General features: G+C 44.1%; 1 protein-coding gene across 3 annotated transcripts in view; it reads left to right on the top strand.

Moving 5' to 3' along the window:
* The window catches only part of LOC128484756 (adhesion G protein-coupled receptor F5-like), a 60,903-nt gene that overhangs the window by 14,386 nt on the left and 26,492 nt on the right, over positions 1–20,025 (top strand). Inside the window, exons 1-3 of one of the 3 annotated variants that reach the window (XM_053461290.1) lie at positions 10,204–10,478; positions 15,685–15,804; positions 19,639–19,711. In XM_053461290.1, coding sequence (XP_053317265.1) covers positions 15,706–15,804; positions 19,639–19,711 — 172 coding nt within the window. In that variant the 5' untranslated portion in view covers positions 10,204–10,478; positions 15,685–15,705. Of the gene's footprint in view, positions 1–10,203; positions 10,479–15,684; positions 15,805–19,638; positions 19,712–20,025 lie in introns of those variants that run through there. The other 2 variants (XM_053461289.1, XM_053461288.1) reach the window with 2 other exon arrangements.

The raw sequence follows: 20,025 nt of genomic DNA on the forward strand, positions 1-20,025 counted from the left end.
AAGGCCCTTTATCACTCCCATCACTCCTCTATCACTCCCATCACTCCTTTATCACTCCCATCGCTCCTTTATCACTCCCATCACTCCTCTATCACTCCCATCACTCCTTTATCACTCCCATCGCTCCTTTATCACTCCCATCACTCCTTTTTTCACTCTCATCACTCCTTTATCACTCTCATCACTCCTTTATCACTCCCATCACTCCTTTTTTCACTCTCATCACTCCTTTATCACTCCCATCACTCCTGTGTTCCAATGGCACGTTGTGTTCGCTGACCCAAGCTTACGTTTAAAAGGCTAATTGATCGTTAGAAACCCTTTTGTAATTATTGTTACAGCCAGAAATGTCCTCATTTTCCATGAAAACAGCTGAGTGACCCCAAACTTTTAAACAGCAGCGTATTTGTGATGAATGCAGATGTAATCACATTATATTTTATTTATATGCTATTATAAAGATCGACCAAATAAACTTACTACCAATAAGATCCAGTGTTGGCTTGATGAATGCTGCAAATGAGGGACTATTCAGACCCCTGTGCGCATCTGCGGCAAGAGCTCCCACCTGAACCACGAACGAGGAGGACAGCTGCAGCAACAGGGCTGCAGCTTCTAGGTCAGATAAGTCTTTTATTTTTTTTTTCGTATTGAATGCGTATTAAGGTACTGCGGCGAGTCTCCCTGCTCGGTCTCGGTGACGGCTTGTAATGCTGAGCGCCGGAAATGACATCATCTTCCGGCGCTCGGCATTACAAGCCGGCACCGAGACCGAGCTAGAGGGCTCGCAGAGGAGAGAGAGGGGTGCCAAGCGGGTACTGACAACTTGGTAAGCGAAAACCACCCGGCGCCCCTCTCTTTCTCTCTCTCTTCCATTGTCGGGCCGGCCCTGATTGCGCCCTGATTTAAAGAATTCAGGCCACTTTCTTTTGACTTTTAGCTGCACGTCTTTCTGGACCATTTCACTTTCTCCTCTATGATCTCATTCTGTAGCCTTGTTCCCAAAATCCAGAATTTGCCAGAATGGTAGAAACCCTAAACCTGTGCAAAGTGTCTGCATTGCCTCCCGTTAGAGAAAGAGCTCAAAAAAGTGCTTTTATGTTTTGATGTTTTCACCGAGCCTCACTTTTCAGTTCTATACGGAACATTATTTCCAGAACTCTTCATTCATCCACACGCCGGGGATCCTGTTTCATCCGTTTCCTCGGCATTAAAAAGCCGCTGCCTATATTAGGCCGTGTTCTGTGAATGGCCTCCAAAGCGCGTTTTTAAAATATTTACATTTTGGAGTGATATTTGACAAATTTCTAAATACAGCAAGTGTTATTAGGCTTTAAAAGTAATCTCTCGTTAGATCATTTACACTTGAGGTGAAATTATTTAAAAAATGACAAAGTGCAAGATACCTAAAAGATTACACTTGCTTTAATTCAAGGAAAAATCCTGTTCATAAAAACATAGGATCTGATCGGCCCCATTCGGCCCCCGTCTAGTCACCCGTGCCTCCTGCTGTAAAGATCAGACCTTAATCAGTCGTTGGTGTCGTTTAAGATTCAGGAGCCGTATGCCTGTCCCATGCATGTTTTAAATCTCTCGTTGTGTTAGCCCCTGCCATTTCTGCTGGGAGCCTGTTCCACATAGCTACCATACTGTTAGTTGAGTGCGTATGGAACACATGTTAGCAAGCCAGGGCTCAATAATTAGAGTTTAGCATTATACAGAGGTCAGACGAGATGGAAGATCCATCCGGGAAATCCCGAAAGTAACAGCGGTCAGACAGTCCAAGGTCATTAGTGAGTAGTTAGATGGATAAAGGGTACAAGAGTAGTGGATATATGGCGGCAGTGCAAGCAGTAGGACAATTTACTGGATGGGAATCCAGGGGCTGAATACATCTGTCTGGAAATTGTGCACCAAATGTTTCAAATACACAGTTACAGATCTCCCCAACCGGCCCACTCAGGACAGCCTCCATAGACTGTAGAAGAAGGCGCTGCGCACCTTTACATCACGGATCCCCAAGATATGACATCATATCTCACCACTCTGTGTCTTAAAGGCACAGCATGCCTTTTAATGCAGGCAAGACGCCAACCGCAGAGGGGAAGTTAGTAGAAGGTTACAATAATCCAGATGGGTAATCATAAGGGAAGGAATTAGTAGTGTGAGATTTGGCTGGTGATTGGATGTGATGGGTGAGAGGGCAAAATCAGGGGCAACGCCAACACAGTGAATGGGATATGGGAATAAACCAGCAAGAAGGGAGAAGTGAAATATATGGAAATATATGGATTAGGGTAGGAGACGCTGGAACGAGAGCGCAGGAGAATGGTGTCCGGTGGGCAGCTAGTGGGGTAGGAGGACAAGAGGGCATCAGAAACCTCGTTAGGGGTAATAGAACTAAAGCAGCTGAGAGTGGCTGCTGGCAAGGAGAGCGGTGAGGGTGCCGTGTAAGTAGCATCATGTAGGACGACGCTATCCCTGACGCTATTTTATTTCTCTTTTCTTTTTTTTAAGTGGTTAGAAAGTTCCGGTATGAAGTCAGACATTTACATACGAAGAGATAAGCAAAGATCGAAATATATATCTATAGTCAGTAGCATATTGATTTTAAACATATATATATACTGTATATGTCAGTGTATAAATATATATATATATGTATATATGGCGTTAGTCGGAATGTAATTTGCTCCCTTTTGTTTGTTATTTTGCGTTGTGATGTTATTTCTTTTGTGCGGTTTTCATTTGGATGCGCTCGGGGACTGCCGTCGTGTTATATGGATGCTCCTCCTTGATCCGTCTGTCTTTCCTTCCGTTTCTGGTTGAATACCTGAGCGGTTATTGGAATTGTTACTGGAGGTCACATGGTTTTTAATATTGTCCCACAGAATATCCCTTGGGGGCAGTTTCACATCCACTCCCTATTCCAGGAGAACATACCCTTGCTCGACCGTACAATCACATTCAAACAATCTATGGGGTTTATTTACTAAACCAGGAGTTTGTAGTTCATTATGGTGAGCAGTAAATATTGCTTGGGCTGGTTTAACCCCTTAATGACAAAGCCCGTACATGTATGGGCTCAAAATGCATTGTTTTCAATGGGTTTAGGGACCGCCCATTGTCCTTAAGGGGTTAATTGGTAGCGTTATGGGGAATGACAGAGATGACAGATAAGTTTCTAGTTTGAGAGGCCTGAGAACTGGTCTGGGTCTGTTTTTTTTCCACCTGGCTTTTCCTGACTCTGTATCGGAGTTCTGGTGGTGTTCTATTAATAATATGGAATTGCAGCCCTTGGAGAGTTTGCCGGTTGCAGCTTACAAGCTGAAGTGCGTTTATCTGACCAGCAGCGGCATCTACTCTCAACTGAATGGTTTATGGCAGCAACCTGAAAAAGGATACCTGATTTCCCCAATATTTACCTTTATGAGACCTTTGCCGTAACGTGATTACATCATCAGGCGGCCGCTGGCCTTAAAGTGCCAAGCCTGCCTCTTAATGGCCAGCCCGTCTCTGGCTGTGGGTAAGGGGAGCCCCTCAGATGTGGTTTCAGGGTCACACTGAACAGACTCCCATTTAGCATTCACTAACCTGAGTGTCTGCGGGCGAGTTAGACTCACGGACTTTCCTTTTCATTGTGAATAGCGCGGCTGCAGTCAGGCAAAGCATCCATCTGGCTCTCGCGCATGTTAAGCAAATAAACCTTTGTAGATCTGCAACGTTATTACATGAGGGTTCCATGACCAAGAACAACACAGGAGCCTTTTAAGATGCCGCTTTCACGTGGGTTAGGGGGCATTGAGTGCTATCGATGGCGTTTGCGACGTTGCTTTTAGTTACAAGAGTGTTACATTCAGAAGAGAATATAGTTCTAATAACACCTCCCCCCATAGGCACTCCAGAGCTCACGCTCGCCCCCACATCACATGGTTTCGGATACTCAGCTCCGTCGTCTGACTTAAACCATCTTTCTTAAATCAAGAATCACTTTGGAACGCCTTGACGGAACTTCCTTCACCTACCCGCATTGTGATAATTTACACAGAACTGGGGAGAAGGTGATGGGGGTTTTTTAAAAGAAATCCACCAACATTTTTTTTGAAATGCCCTATATTTATCTGATTTCAAGGAGAAGGAAGTATATACTGTATTCGGTTGGAATAAAACATAAATTAGTCCGGATAAAGGAAGTTCCATCGGATAATATATTTTTTTTGTCTGTAGTGGAATCGTAACATAAAGATGAGTGTCCATTCGCCGAAGTATTAGGCCCACAGTAGAGCCACAGCCTCTTATCGGGCTGCACTCAGGCGTCTCTTCCATTCCAGGTCCAAAGCCTAAAAGAAGACTGGACCTCGTAGGACCTCACCTCACTGAAGTCTTCAAGAAGGGGTCTCGACCTGCACCCCTCACCAAACAACTCCAGGGACCTGGCTCTGCTGCGATATTTCTAGTGCCCCCCCCAAAAAAAAACAACAATAAAGTGTGAGTGCGTGTACTCAACCCCATCTCATGGGTGTGTTATAAAAACATAACCCTTCACTGCTGCTTTGGGGTACCAGCACCCCAAACAGAAATACAATTATGTGTTGCTCACCCCAGCGGACCTAACCAGGGGGCTGCAAGCAGACATTGGGCTTCACAGCCTTCCTGCCCTCAGGGCCAGAGGACCCGGTGTTCTCCTCTGTCACAGGTATTACACGTGATCTTATTGTAATCTTATTGGATTCAGCCCTCCATCATGTATAGTGATGAAACTGCAACTCCCTCTTATGGAATAAACCCCTGTATAGTGGCTGACTGCATTGCAGGTGGGTCTCTGGAAGCCGGCCAGGGGCAATCAGCAAGCAGGCACACATTGGGTTATAAAGAGGCAGGGGGTCTGTAGACCAAGAAACTGCCCCAGAGGCCCAACAGTCTGCCTCTGGAGCCAACTGGTGGATCCGGTGGCTTCCCACGAATGGTCCTTGTATGCAAAATACCCTCTCATGCCGAAGCTAAGAGCAAAGGCGCAGGGACCGGTCCAGATCTAGCTTAGAACGTAACTATTATACTGTTTTATTTCTTCAGTGTACAAGCACTTAATACTTACAAGAAACCCATTATTACCCAGCTCTGCCCTTTGTAAACAGATCCGAAGGAGCCTCATTCTCTCCGATGCACTAATCTGGCATCTCGGAGTCTTCCTGGCACCAATAAACCAGGAATTAGGAAACCGCTCAATAGCCGGCATGCTCTATTACTCCATTAACATCATTTATTGTTTTTAGAATATCCCTTCACTTATTATGTCTTTACAGCGCTGATTTCATTGTACATGTAATACAAACACGCTATAAAAACGGAGGGTGGATAAATAGAGCAGCTTCCAAGCAGAAGCGGTAGAGGTGAATTAACTCTTCATAAACCTTGTTCTTGAGACTGTCCTGGAAAAACTTGGACTGTTTGCCCCAATGGGGTTTACACCGAAAGCATAACATGTCGTTAAAAAAATAGCAAGTTCATTTCTATAAATGGAGGGTTTCCCTATCTCGTTTCTGAATGGGATCCCTGAAACTTAATAACTTAAACGATTAACTACTTTTCCAACTTTATTAAATTGCCGTCCCAATTAGGGAATCTACTTATAAGAGGGGTCGGCAGGGGGGAACAAGAGGCAGTTTTCCCCTGGGCTGCTCAGATTTGAAGATTTTCTGTGTATTGCTTGCAGTTCCTCAAACAGCCACCGGGGGCAATAGGGATTTTTTACAGCATTTACCCCCGAGCTCTACCCGTTCTGCGCAGTGTTTTGGTAAAGTTGCGCTGCGCAGGACTGGATTGTGTAAATTGAGTGCTGTTATCCTTGCCATCGTTTGCCACGTGATCTATGGCGCTGTATGACCGGGCCCATGGCGTGGGTTTGCCTCTTTTCCAGAATCAGAGTTTTTGTCTTTTATTGTCGGAACATCTTTATGACGAGTATATGTGTAAATCTGTTCCAAATATCTGTTGGAAAATGGATATTTTGTATGAATTTTTTATTTTTTTGAATCAGGAAGGAAACCTGCTTCATCCGCACTTCAGTTTCCTTTGGTTCACTACAGGAGAGATCCAGAAAGCTAAAGATAACTGACAGATCTGTCTTTACATAATAGCTTAAAAGATTCAAATGGAAACAGACCAGTACAACGGGAGGGTGCGCGGAAATTGGGACTGGCTACTAAAAAATGGGACACTTGGGAAGTATGCTAACAAACGGACATATGAGTTATTAGTAGGACTGGATTGATTAATAATATTCCTGCGCGCTTCTAAAATATAATCCCACAAAAATAAAAATAATAAATAAAATAATTGTCTGCAGCTTCCGCCACTACAGCACTGCTACGGCCCTCGGTGGAACAAAAAAATTTTTTTTCCTGTTTTTTAACAGTTTTACAGTTTAAAACTGTTGTCATTTACAAAAAAAATACATTTTAAACTGGTAAATCCCCCCAAAAAATTTCTGTTGTTTTATAGTTTTAAACAGTACATTTTTACAGTTTGAAGCTGTTCTAATTTACAAAAAAAAAAACATTTTAAACTGGTAAATCCAATATAAGTTTTCTGCTGAATTATCAAAACCGCCAATATTAGGCCTTCGCCGCAGGACGCGTCGTCAAATTTCTTCCTTTTTTTTGTATTTGATTCTATATTTTACAGTTGTATTTTTGGTTTTTCAGAATATTCCGGTAAATTTGACACAGTTGTATTGTTTTTCAATTTACACAATTTTGATGTCGTGATTTTACAGCATTTTACAGTTATTTTCACAGACATTTTTTACAGTGTATTCAAAGATTTGCTTAATTAAGTCACCTGCATTCAAGCAGGGATACCAACCATGAAAGACTGGTAGCAAAAGCATCATCTGGAAGTGTTACATCACAGCAGTGTGGAACAGGTAGTAGTCAGTTCTGGACTATGAGAATCTGGGCCTTCACCCCGAGACCCTGAGACTCCGGGTCAAGCCCTGGAAGGTCCCGGGTATCATCATCAATCAGGTGCCGTTTCCACGCATGTAACAAGCCATGATCCCCTGCATAAGCTGGATATCGTCTCGCTGCTCCGGGCCGGGTGGACACTGTGGCCGTCATTCTCTAGGAAGCAGGACTAAGGACAGACGTTCTCCTGCACTGGGCACTTCTTCCGACGAGGCAGAGCCCTGCTTGTACTCTCTCTATGCTGAATCTGTCAATGGTTTCACGGCCGCCTATCAACGGGCTCTGTAGTATCACACGAGAACTCATTGTTCCCAGCAGTGTGACCGAGACATCACTTTACACGATTTAAGAAGCATTTCTGGGACGGGTCTCGGCATTTAGCAGTACAAAGTACGAGAGTTGGATTTAGTTTTACAAAAGCAGCGTAGGTCAAACTCTGGCCCGGTAATCAGGTTCGATTGCTGGATCCTCTGGACTAGAAGGATACACAGAGTGAAGAGACACAGAGTGGGGTCTATTCACTAAAGGGAGAGCTGAGAGTTTCAGCTCTTTGACTTCACTTCTGCTGCAGGAAGAGCTTGGCTGGCCCTGTATTCCAAAGGCTCCTCACCCACTGAATTATCCCCTTAATGACAAAGTCCGTACATGTACGGGCTCAAAATGCATTGTTTTCAATGGGTTTAGGGACCGCCCATTGTCCTTAAGGGGTTATACATTATACAGGGCCAGGTCAGCCTTTCTTGCTGGAGAAACTTGCCAGTGTTGGCCCCTGCATATTGAATAGTGACGTGAGAGAGTTAAAACCACAACTAGACCCCAGGATACGTTGTTGTGTGTCGCCCCATAGCAGCGGCAGATGGGTAGCCTGCATACCGGGGAACCCTTGGCTTTGCCCATAGCATGGTTTTATGGCACGGAACGGGTGTTCTCCAGTAGAAGTTCTCCAGGCTCAGGTAGTGGGGAGATTGAAACAAACCCCCGATACGAAAAGTCTAATGGGATTTGGGCTCTTTGTTTTCACGTCTGCTTTTTCAGACAGTATCTACAGAGCTTTGATCTTCACAGGTTTCAGTCACACAAAGTCGAGGGTTTCTAGCAGGACTGGAGCTCCGTCCATCCCGTTCCTAACCTAGAACTGTCGTAGAACTTTTTATAGAGGGTGCCACAGACACAAAGAAAATGGCGTCTACACTGGGCTCCCGAGGACAGGCCTTGATGATAAAGAGATCTTCATGTTTAAGAGGAAAAGTTTCAACCGTTCCTCCAAACCGTCCTTTCTTGGGTTCTTTTTGGAATCTTGCATCTACCCCGATGTTCCACTTTTGTTTTCTAGGAGCTCAGAAGGTCTGTGTTTTCTGTGAACGTCAGTGCCCTGAAAGTCCCAATATTATGTATAAAAAAAAAAAAAAAAAAAAAAAGTGCTTATAATGGAAACTATGTATAAAACTCTACATTGTATACGAGAGAAACTTGCCAGAGTTCGCCTTCACATTACTAAAGTAATTATAATAATAATAATAATAATAATAAGTGTTACTCTCCTAAAAATCCACCTGCAAATCTAATAATTAATAATAATTACTGCAGGAAGGCCGTGGGAAAAGGGCCTGACTCACTAAACCCGCTTCCGTTACATCTCAGGTCTCGCTCGTAGATATTGTTGGAACGCGTGAAGCAGGTGGTTTGGTTTCTATATCGCCCTGCACAATGGATTTATAATATCACAGGCATATTGCATAATATATCGCCGGGCGGGATATGTTTTTGGGAAGGCATCGGTCATTTCCTCGAAGGAGAAAAGCTCCGCTGAATCTCTCCCCGTGATGAGGGTCGCCCCGGGGGTTATTAATGGCTAATGAACGGGGTTCGTGTTACGGAATCTCCCTCCAGGAGGGCCGCGCTCTACAACAAAACCAGCATTCTCGTCTTTCTACTTCTCTACATTCCCTTCCTTCATTCCATTGAGTTGGGGACGTTCTCGGTGAATCCCCGTCCCGCTCGCTCCCCTGCCGATTTGCGCCTGAGGCATTATTTACTCGATCAGGTTCAAAGCCGCATGATTGCAGCGCATGGTTTCAGAATGACGCTTTCTTCTATTGTGTTGGGAAGAAAGAAGGGGGTTTCATTGGGTTTGGGGGTCTTTAGAGTATTGTCTGATGGGACAATAGAAATGTATCGACTTCCCCTGAAGACCCCACAGTATTGGCAGAACCCCAGAACGAGACTGGATCCCAAACAAAGCCCCGACCAGATCCCCCCACGTGACTCCCACGTTAGATCTGGGGTGAGATCTAATCGCGGCTTTAGAATTTATTCCAAAATTAATGTTTCAGACCAGAAGCGGTAAAAATCAAAAAAGTAGCAAAAGCCCTCAACGTCACCCGGAAGCCGAAAAGGCATGTTTAAAAACAGCTGGAAATCGGGAAACGATCCCAGAAACGGCACATCAGTCCCATGTTTAAATTGTCTCACTGTATTAACCTCTACCGCTTCTGCTGGGAGGCTGTTCCGCTTATCTACCACCTTCTCAGTAAAGTAAAAGACTGCTGCGGGACTGTTGGCAGCTATGGATCACGATCCATTCTATTTTCTTCCCCTTTGTTGCTTTTTTTGTCATTCTCCCTGGTTTTTTTTGCATCTATGCTGGAAAAAACTTTTAAGTTACGAAAAGGAGGAAATAAAACGGCATAAAAATAGATAAAAATGATCTGGAGAGATAGAAGGATCTCAGTACGGACGGCTTGAAGGAGATGCTATAGAAAGGGTTAAAAGGGTTAAACAGGAGGGAAGTTTATTTTAATGAAGGGAGAGTCCATAATCTAACACTAGCGGGTCAGAGGCTGGTAAGGAAGTGCTGTGATATAGAGTAGTAGATAAGTGGAACAGCCTCCCAGCAGATGTGGTAAAGGGTAATACAGTGAGGGTATTAAACATGCATGGGATGGGTATATGGCTCCTGAATCTAAGACTAGGCGAACGACGTCTTTACAGTCTGAGAGACGGGCGGCTAGACGGGGGCCAGATGGGTCGAAGCGGCATTTCTGTTGGGAAACTTTCTTTGAGTCACACGCCGGGGTCTTCAAGAGCCAAGAACAAAACAAATACCCCCCCCCCGTCTTATCCAGGTGAAACCCGCAAGACCAGAATTTCTGCATAACTGTCACACGGAGAGACGAGCGCAGAACGAGTCCGACGGCTTTCACAGAGCCCGACAGAGAGACGCATTCCTCCCCGACGTCACCAGGAAGTCGCCCCAGCAAAACCCCAACGCTGCTTCTGGATTATCCTCCATTCAGTCCAACGCATCGCACCGCAAACCTCACGCCGGGACGCCGATCCCCCAACAACCTGCAAGAAAAAACCGGGGCGGAAAAAAAAACAAACTGACTTTTTCTACTGAATTACCATGAACGATGCGTGATTTATAATGGAATCCACCTAAAAAATATCGGATAGTCCAAGCGTCAGCGCCGTCAGATCAACGGCCGGATTGTCAGAGCGCTGAGGTGAGTGGTACGTCCGTAAAATGTATGTCTAAAGCTACCGTTATTATTAACTTTACCGGGAGTGTAGTAGATACGTGGAACAGCATCCCAGCTGAAGTGGTTTAAACACACATGGGACAGGCATACGGCTCCTGAATATAAGACGAGACCAGCGACTGAGTGTTTACAGCAGGAGAAATGAAATGGGTTTTACCGGCCGTGAAAGTCTACGTTTCTATGCTCCTCATCGTTTATATAGCGCCATCATATTCCGCAGCGCTGTACAACGGGATGAAACCAAATATGTATGAATGACTTTGTGTTAGTGTTGAATGTTGCGTTCTGAAATAACTAATCGTATGAATACGGGTGAAACAGAGACATTTGGCTGCAAAAGTGTTAAAAGGGGGCAAATCTGTTCTAATCCAATTGCAACCCAACCAGCGTCTGCAGCGGTGTATATAATGATTATCATCTTAACAAAGCAGTTTTACCCCGGCTTAACGGAAGACTCTGTATATTCGCTTGGGGTCGTTCTGTATTATTTCTGGGGGAATTATTCCTACGCGGGATGTACGTTTTTTTGATCACAGCAGAGCACGTTCAGAGCACGTTTCCTATTCACGCTGTAAGTTGCAGGTGCATTGTGTTGCGATGGTGTAGTGGCAGGGTGCAGAGAGTCGCATCAGACTCATCACCTTTCTGTACTATTTGGTATCCATCACGACATGTTATATATATATATAAGGGATTCCATGTGTTTCTAGGAATCTGCATGGTTTACCTTACTTAGAGGGTGGTAAATAAGTGGAACAGCCTCCTAACAGAGGTGGTAGAGGTTAATACAATGAAGGAATGTAAACATGCACGGGATAGAGGTACGGCTCCTGAATCTATACGGGTCTTACCTGCCACCAGATTCTGTGCGTCTGTATAGGACGGGTTATACCGGGGATGAGACGGGTAGAATCCAGCATAAATTATGGTCCAATAGGAGTAGAGAGCATACACCTGTTATAAATAAATGTGTTAAATATGGCGGATGGGGCGGAATAAATATGGTAAGCTCAGGCCTATAAGAGTTTTATTCCATTAGATATATATATATATATATAGCGCTAACAGATTCCGTAGCGCTGTTATAACAGGCCATTGGGAAATCATTGGAATCACTCAGTGAGGACCCGTCTCATCTGCTCTTTATTTCATGAGCTTCCACGTTCATATGTCACGCCAGCCGCGTGCATATCACACGTATGTGCAAAGTCTTTGATTATATGTCTGCTGGCGAGTGACTTTGTGGATCGGCGTGCCTGCGTGTTAAGAAACGCTTCGCTGATTATGTGATAGAGTCCTACAATAAACACATTATATAATAATATTAATATTACATGACAGAAACATTTACATACATTATATCTAACAAAGTACAGGGGGGGGGATTATTTCACCGGAGGAGAAATGTTACAATAAGCAGCTTAAATCTAAACCTAGGGGGTCAGAGGCTTAGATCACCCCTAATGATCTCAGCAATAAGCAGTTGGTCCTCCGGGCAGAGATGGGCATCGGGGGGGGGGGGTTTAATGTCCATCCGGACCCCAGACTCCCACTAATCACAGACATTGCCCTTCCTCCAGCTCCTGGAACTATGTCTGCATCAGATCTTTCCCATTCATCAGTCGTTGGTAGATTCAGGAGCCGTGTGTCTATCCCATGCATGTTTAATACCCTGACTGTATTACCCTCTACCACTTCTGCTGGGAGGCTGCTCTATTTACCTACCACCCTCTCAGTTACTTCAGTAATGCTACAGAATGTCATATTCCTAGTAGTTTTGCGCGTCCCTGAAGCTCCCACGGCATGTTGAATGATTAAAGTCCCGTTTTTTCTCCCCGGAGAAGAATGTGTCATTTTGCATTAGAATCACAGAGTTCCATGTATTGGTTGCCCCGTTGGGTTGATTGTTGATTGAAGACACATTAGAAGTGGATGTGAGGGTCGGGCCGCGCACGTTGTTATTGCTCTAAAAATCTTTTTAAGAATAGATTTTTCCGGCTTTTCTCCCAGGGCTTCGCTTTATTCCAGGAAAATACTGACTAAAAGTACCGTGGGGTATAGGGGGCAATTAAGAGGTTTTAAAGGGTCCTATGTTAACAACGTTTGAAACATCATCTTGGTGACCGACACAGGCAATAACTTTTTTTTTTACCAAACATTTGTTTGGCCGACCCAAGTAAATTTGGTCCGAAAAATTGAATTTTAAGTTCCTAGAAAAACATTTAAAAAATTTAAATTAAAAAATGTATTTGGTTTCGCGACGACATCTAATTAAGAGGGTGGACACAATTTAGAAGGTGAGAACCCATTTAACCCATGATTTATGTTATTTAATAAGCAGGGTTAGGGGAATCATCTCTGTGATATAGTAGTCAGCCTTCCGCTATATAAGCAACACCCCCGTGTGATATGTTACACCGCGGCGGGGTTGGGGTGACCGCATCGGATAGTTTTTCCGGGACACGCATACGTTTCACATGTGGCTGACCATCACGTGTAAAGCGCTGCCCCCTGCAGTATGTGGGAGGAATCAATCGCGTTATACACCCCACCGGGTCCAGTGCGGTCATCCGGCTCACGGGGCAAATGGGGTAGATCGGTGGCTGCAGCGTGCCGCATGACAGGCCGCATGCTATGCGAGCGTAAAAACGCAGCCGCGCATATTCAACCGCTAGCTACACTTACGCTATCCGGTGGCTGCTGGCCTTAAAGTGCAGGAAAAAAATGGTGGTCACCCTAGGTGGGGTGGAGGGGTACCCGGGTGGGGGGGGTGCCCCTGCTTGGGTAAGGAATGAGCCATTAAGCTGAGAGTGCGGATCGTATGTTTCCTACAGAGTGCGTCTGTGTGAAGGAGAGACTTTAATGTGCGATATTTTCTTCAAAGTCTTCTTTTTGGGTCATCGATGACCGCATCCCTCCCAGCTGCCCCGGCTTTCACGAGACTTTTCTTCTCTTTTGGCCAGAGAGACAGGACAACCTTTTAACATAAATAGCGGCTAACGCCGGGATTACTCCGAGTGCCGTTGGATTTACGAAGGAAGTTTTTTGTAAAAAACCCCACTTGAAATGGCATGTAATTAGACTTTGTCGGGATTAGCGTGATCGCGGAGGTTTCGGGACCTGGCCCGTCGGCGCTGGGAAGTCTCTCGTTGGGGGTAATTGGTTTCTGCAGTGTAATGGCTGTGATTAACGGAATATTCCATTTTATGGGGAGTTTATGACAAAAATGGAATGTGGAAAAGTTTCATAAAGATATTTCTTCACGTAATTCCATTGTTCTTGCGAGGCGGCCCCGCGGCCACAAGCTCTGCATGCGTTCTAATTAAAAGCCGATTCCTTTTTCTTTTATCGTCTTTAGCTGCAACCGTTGGCTCTCGTTCTGGGCCGGCTCCACCAGTTACATGCTTGGGTTTGTTTATTGGCGTTTTTGTCTCATAAATCTAATTTTGCTCATTTATATATAATGTATATATATAAGACGTGTCTCTACAGACACGGGGTGGCGATCGGTGCAGCCATGGATAACAGACATGGATCTCACAGCTTCTTCGACTTGGGCTTCACTATTATTTTCATAATATAAATTGCGTACTATCATTAAATCATAGGATTCCCTGCTGCTATGGCAACAACGGATAGCTTGGGGCAATTAATACAAAAAGTATGTACGGGATTATCATTATTATTAACATTATACATGCCTTTCAAGTGTCCCAAAGGACAGTCCCACTTTGACACCCTATGTCCTCTTTTTCCTCCCCCGATGTTCCTTTTTTCTAGGAGCTCAGAATATTAGCTGGGTATGGGGGGTATCATGGGTTTCTAAAAGCCCTAAAGAGCAAGTTAAAGTAAAGTATAGCCATGCTATAAATGGGGGAATGAAGGAAAGGAGGAATGAAGTAGAGAGAGATGGAGGAATGAAAGAGCAGAGCCCTCGTCGCAGTATTTCTCACATCTGTTCATGTTATATGTGTATTGTCATTGTTATAGCGCTACGGGATCTGCTGCCATCTAATAAATATAATCTAATAATAATAATAATAAGGGAGGAATTTATTTTTTAATTAACACTTAATCTGAATTTTTTATTGCCTTCAGGGCTTATAAATACCTACAGAGCGCAAGGACTGACACGTCTGCTCTGATGTGGGTCGTTTTGTATCTGTCACGTTCTTTTTATTACGTTAGAATTTGATAGAAGTTTTTTTTAGCATTGGGGTTATTATTAGGAATGTTCGGAGTTTCTCCTTTAAAGGCATGATATTAAGTATTAGTTAAGTATTAGTATTTTGTCTGCGGATGCCCATGCAAGTGTCCCTGTTTTGTCTTATTTTTTGACCCACATCAGGTCCAGACTGGCCATCTGGGGCACCGAGCAATTCCCGCTGGGCCAGTGGCTGGCAGCCCTCCATACTCACCCAGTCTGCCACTTCGGCGGCAGATCAGGTGCCTAAAATATAATGTGAGGCTGCACACACCCAGCCGTCTGCCACAGTGACGTCATCACAGTGATGTCATCAGATGGCTGCCATCTCTGACCCCTCTGCCCTTCTTTAACTGAACCTGCTGAGTTTTAATATTGCATTGTGGCATTCTCCCAGCTTTAACTACAACTCACATCATCCTCACCATTTCGACCAAAAAAAAAAGATGACCCCAGCTCAGTACAATCCTATAAGAGAAAGTCACCATGTGGCTGCTTGTGGATGATGAGCATTGCAGTCTGTCTAGTGTTGCATCACAGCCGCCCCCCCCCCCGTACTAATAGCAGGAATGTGCTTACTTATGAGGAGTATTTACCTGTTGGAGCGGCGTGTGGCTCCCGGACAGGTCTAATAACCTCATGAGATGTCTCTTTGTATTAATCCTGACTTTTGTCACAGTGACAGAGAAACAAACAGGCTTCTTTAGTGCTTTTCATGTTTGTTCAGTTGTAGAGAAGCCGTCGGATCTCCTTTTTATGGCGGTACGGGATTAGGAAAGTACATAATGAAACAGACCTGGCCCTTTCTATCTTATCCTAGCAGATTATTGAGACGGTTAGATTGTATATGCTACTGTCAATCAACAGTAGCTGTACAGTAATTCCTCCCCTGAAGACATTAACTCTTCACTGTTACGTGATGACTGTATCAGGCTCTGTCTTGATTAACGATTGATTTCATTTGATGTTCCAGATCCCTGGAAGAAACTCCGAGATGTCTCTGCTGTTACGTATTCTGCTTGTGCTGCCTTCCATCATGATGCCCGCCGAAGCTTCTCTCCTTTGGGATCTCCCGTCTTCGCTTCCAGCCATGGTGAGTTCCGTTTGGTGAATATCGCGTAAAGCTGCCAATCAGCGGCAGGAAAGTGCTGCTATTCCAATGAGTGGGAGCACTTTCTGCTCACGCCGTACCCTTTCCAAGCCACGGCTGCTGATTGTAACCGGAAACATGTAGCCAAACGGCTACTTGGGAAAGGAGCGAATAATGCATGTGTGTGTGTGGGGGGGGGGGGGTTTGTTGCAGAATCCCTCTTTCCAAAACGGGGACCACATGAAAATTTAAAGGGGCCACTCAGCTATTACATGTATTGAACGGCACATGATGGCTGGAGTATCCCTTTATTACCCAATGCCCTTTGTTAGTCTTTTTAATATAGTATTTTATTACTAGTACCATTATTCACGCTTTTCTTTGCGTCTGTTAAAAAGTTTACGCTACGCTCGTTGTTTATCATGTTTGTCAGAGACAGGTACATGATTTCTCCTAGATGACAGTGTTCTTTTCCCCTGGGTTATTACGGATTAGGCTCTGCTATCACCCGCCAGCCAGATGACTGTATTTACAGCACATTATCCTGATCGGCCTTTACGCGCTTCCGTAAACCCGAACAGGCAAAACAGTGCATCGGAGCTATGGAAGGAGAACGTTTACACTCAGAACGTAGCCCCTCATTCCTCAGGAACTCGTACATAAACATTTTTCAGAGAATAGTTCTAAATGGCCGGCTGAATAAGCAGAATTAGAAATCAAGTTTCCTTCCAAGGTTTAACCCAGGAAGGTTTAGTGTGAAGTCTGGAGATCTTTGCCCTGTGGGGGGGGGGTGATGATGAGCTGGGAACCCGTTAAAATCAGCACAAAAGATACTGGAAAACGAAACAAATGACATCATGGGAGTTGATAAAAAAAAAACAAGTAATATTCCAAATGAAAATGGAACGAGGACTATGAAGGCTCCAAACGTCCGAAGCTCCAACAGCTTCGAAAGATAATAGATGAGATCGTTGGATTGGATGTCACCCTACACTGTACATTCTAATAAATGGTAAAAAAATGGAACTATATCAAATATTCCTAAACAGAAGAGAAATCAAGAGAAGTAAATCAGATTCGTGTCCTAGCGATTCTCCTAGGGGACATTATTTTCTTGATGTTCCTTTTTTCTCTCTCTATCTTCTTTTTTCTCTGTTGCTTATATGTTAGCTGTAAACAATGTATTGTTTTTTTCTTTACTTTATGTATGTAATAATACTGCTGAGTATACATATTTGACAGATCGTATTTTTGGACTTTCTCAATAAATAAATGACAAATAAAATCAGTGCTGAGTTCGGCGCCAGCTGCCGGGTTCTACAAAGAGAACCTGCTGGGTTCCGAGAAAAGTTTGGCCACATAATGTGGTAACTGAACACAGACCATAGAGAATGCAGCACGTAAACTTTAATTTATTATATATATATAGATATATAAAATTGGTACGTTTCTCTCACCTTAGTGCATACATGCTAATACATCATAGGCATAGACCTTGATGGCAGATCGGCCCCAGTCGGCCCCCGTCTAGTCGCCCGTTTCTCCTGCTGTAAAGACTCGGCCCTTAATCAGTCGTTGGTCTCGTCTTACATTCAGGAGCTGTATGTCTATCCCATGCATGTTTAATACCCTCACTGTATTACCCTCTACCATTTCTGCTGGAGGCTGTTCCATTTATCTACCACCTTTTAAAAAAAATACACATCACTAATCACTTATGAGTTTGCGACTTTGCAATCTTGAATTTGGAAATGAAAAGTTTGTTTTTTGTTACTATACGGTATATATTTTCCTCTGCTTGCACAGTTTGAATGAGTGAAGCGTACTGTCTATCTGGCTGTGATCGTATGCACGTCCTGTTCTCTCATTGAGATGACATTGCCTTTACACTCTTTACCTTTTGCTCTTTGTAATAATATATGAAATGCGGTTTTCACTTATACGATCCTATAACCTGAAGCTTTACGAACCACATGCTTAACATACATGACTTCTTTACACACAAACCCTTATTAACCCTCCGAGGGCACATTGGAGATGTCTTACTCACTCTACGGCGACGATGTCTCTACTCCCCATATCTTATACTGAAAATATAACACTTGGGGTAAAGTCAAAGCCCCACACGACAGTGAAAGCTCTAAGATGCCGTACGTTCTGTGCAGGAAACAAAACAAACAAAAAAGTCTGTGTTCTAAATATAAAGCGGGCAAATAACTTTAGCAGATCTCTCATTTACTCTTTAATCTGAAGGTTTATTTACACAATAACACTGTGGGGGGGGGTTTAGAATTAATTTCGGTTTCTATATCTGCTTTCTGTGTCACATGACAATTAAGTGTTTCCGCAGCCGCCATACTTGCTGCCGAGTGCTAGGGTATGGCATGTGCCAACACACTGACAGCGAGCTATGGAGGCTCGGCATGGCCATCCATAATGTAAATGGGCCGGTGGGTTAGCGCAGAGATCTCCCATGTAACTGGCCCATTGAGGCCACTGGGAATCCCAACACCTTAACAGGGCTATCTGCCTTGAGTTTTGCCCCCTGGACCTGCCACCCGATGCCATTCTTCGCCAGCGGGTACAGCTCGCTCTCTGCTGCGTGCGTTCGAAGCGTGTTTATACAAAATATACACCCCACGGCACTTTCAATAAAAACTCTAACATTTCCTCATATGGTGAAGTTGACCTTTTTTGATTTCGGCGCCCCCCCCCTCTGAAAGTGGCTAATTTCATTAAATTCCCTGATCTGTTTGGCATGGTTCGCTATCTCTATATAAGGCCGCGGCGCGGTGATACGGGGAATTTTTCGCGTTCACGCTATTTTGTCTACGGTGACCGTAAAACACGCTGGAACAATTAGAACTCTGATTAAACCCAGAGCCGGCCTTCGCGATCGGAAGATGCGGTTACTGGATGCTGGCATGTGATCCCCGTCTTTCTGTTTGCAGGAATTAACCTTTCTGTCAGGACCAAGATTAACTTCTCTTTAATTCTCGTACACAGCACTCCCACTGAACCTAATCTCTCTCTGCGCTTGGCCTGGTGTCAGCCCCTGTTCAATCCCAGTTCCCTGCACCGAGAGACTGGGATGTGAATGGATCTTTAACCCTTTTTGGGGTGACGCTTTGCTTTTGAATTCTTTCGCACCCTCTCTGGCAGTCAAAGGGTTAAGCTACGATGAAATTCCGGCAAAATATGGGGGGGGTATAAAGAAGGATTCTGATTTGGGGGGTAAACAGCGGCATAACAGTCTCATTCCCTGCATTATTATCTTCTATTTATATAGCTCCAACATTTCCCACAGCTCTTCTAACAGTCCCTACATTGAAAGGGTCTGACAAAACTGATACATTAGGTAAAGAGCGCTCTGCTCACAAGAGCTTACGATCTAAAGGCAATGGGAGCACCATGAGGTCGGGAATGGGAGCGCCATAACTTGGCCCGTCAAAACTATGGAGGACTGAGCCAAGTTAACCCTTTAACTGGGATATGACATCACATCTGGATTTCCCCTTTGTCTCCAGTTTAGTGGATACAGTTTGGGATATGCCCCCCCCAAAAAAAACATATGGGGGAAACATTGGAGAATATAGCAAAGGATGGCGAGCGTAAGGTAACCGTAGAGCAGGAGCAGTGCGCTTATTATCTCTACCATATTATAACAAGGTGGCCTCCACGCTACACAACTCTGTATGGACTTTATTGGGTGCAGGTATCGTGTTATAATAACTAGAAAATATATAAGGAGGGATCAGCTAAAAAAAATAAATGAATGGAGTCTGATAAATCATCCAAATCCAATGTATCTAATGTATCTATCTGTATCTCTTCCAGTATCAAAGAGGCAGCAATGGGACCGGATCTGAAAACTTCATGGAGAGAGGTTTATCAAGACACAAGCGTGCAAGTAATGGAGCTTCCGTTATACTATGTTACAATGTACTCCTATATACAGTATATACAGTATATATATATATATATATATGTGTGTTCTATATCCTTGTGTTCAAAGAAGCAGATGTCTGGCTCCATGCTTATCACACGAGGAATCTGCTATGTGTATAGTGTATATGATGCGGTGCGTTTCACCTATACAGTCGCTGTAGTATATATATATATATATAGATATATATATGTATATATATACAGGTCCCGGGGTTCTTTTCATTCATGGCAGAGCGATTTGATGTTTGCAGGTCACCGCCTTTGTCTTCGTAGATG

The sequence above is a fragment of the Spea bombifrons genome, chromosome 3, assembly GCF_027358695.1.
Source record: "Spea bombifrons isolate aSpeBom1 chromosome 3, aSpeBom1.2.pri, whole genome shotgun sequence".
Classification (NCBI taxonomy): domain Eukaryota; kingdom Metazoa; phylum Chordata; class Amphibia; order Anura; family Pelobatidae; genus Spea; species Spea bombifrons.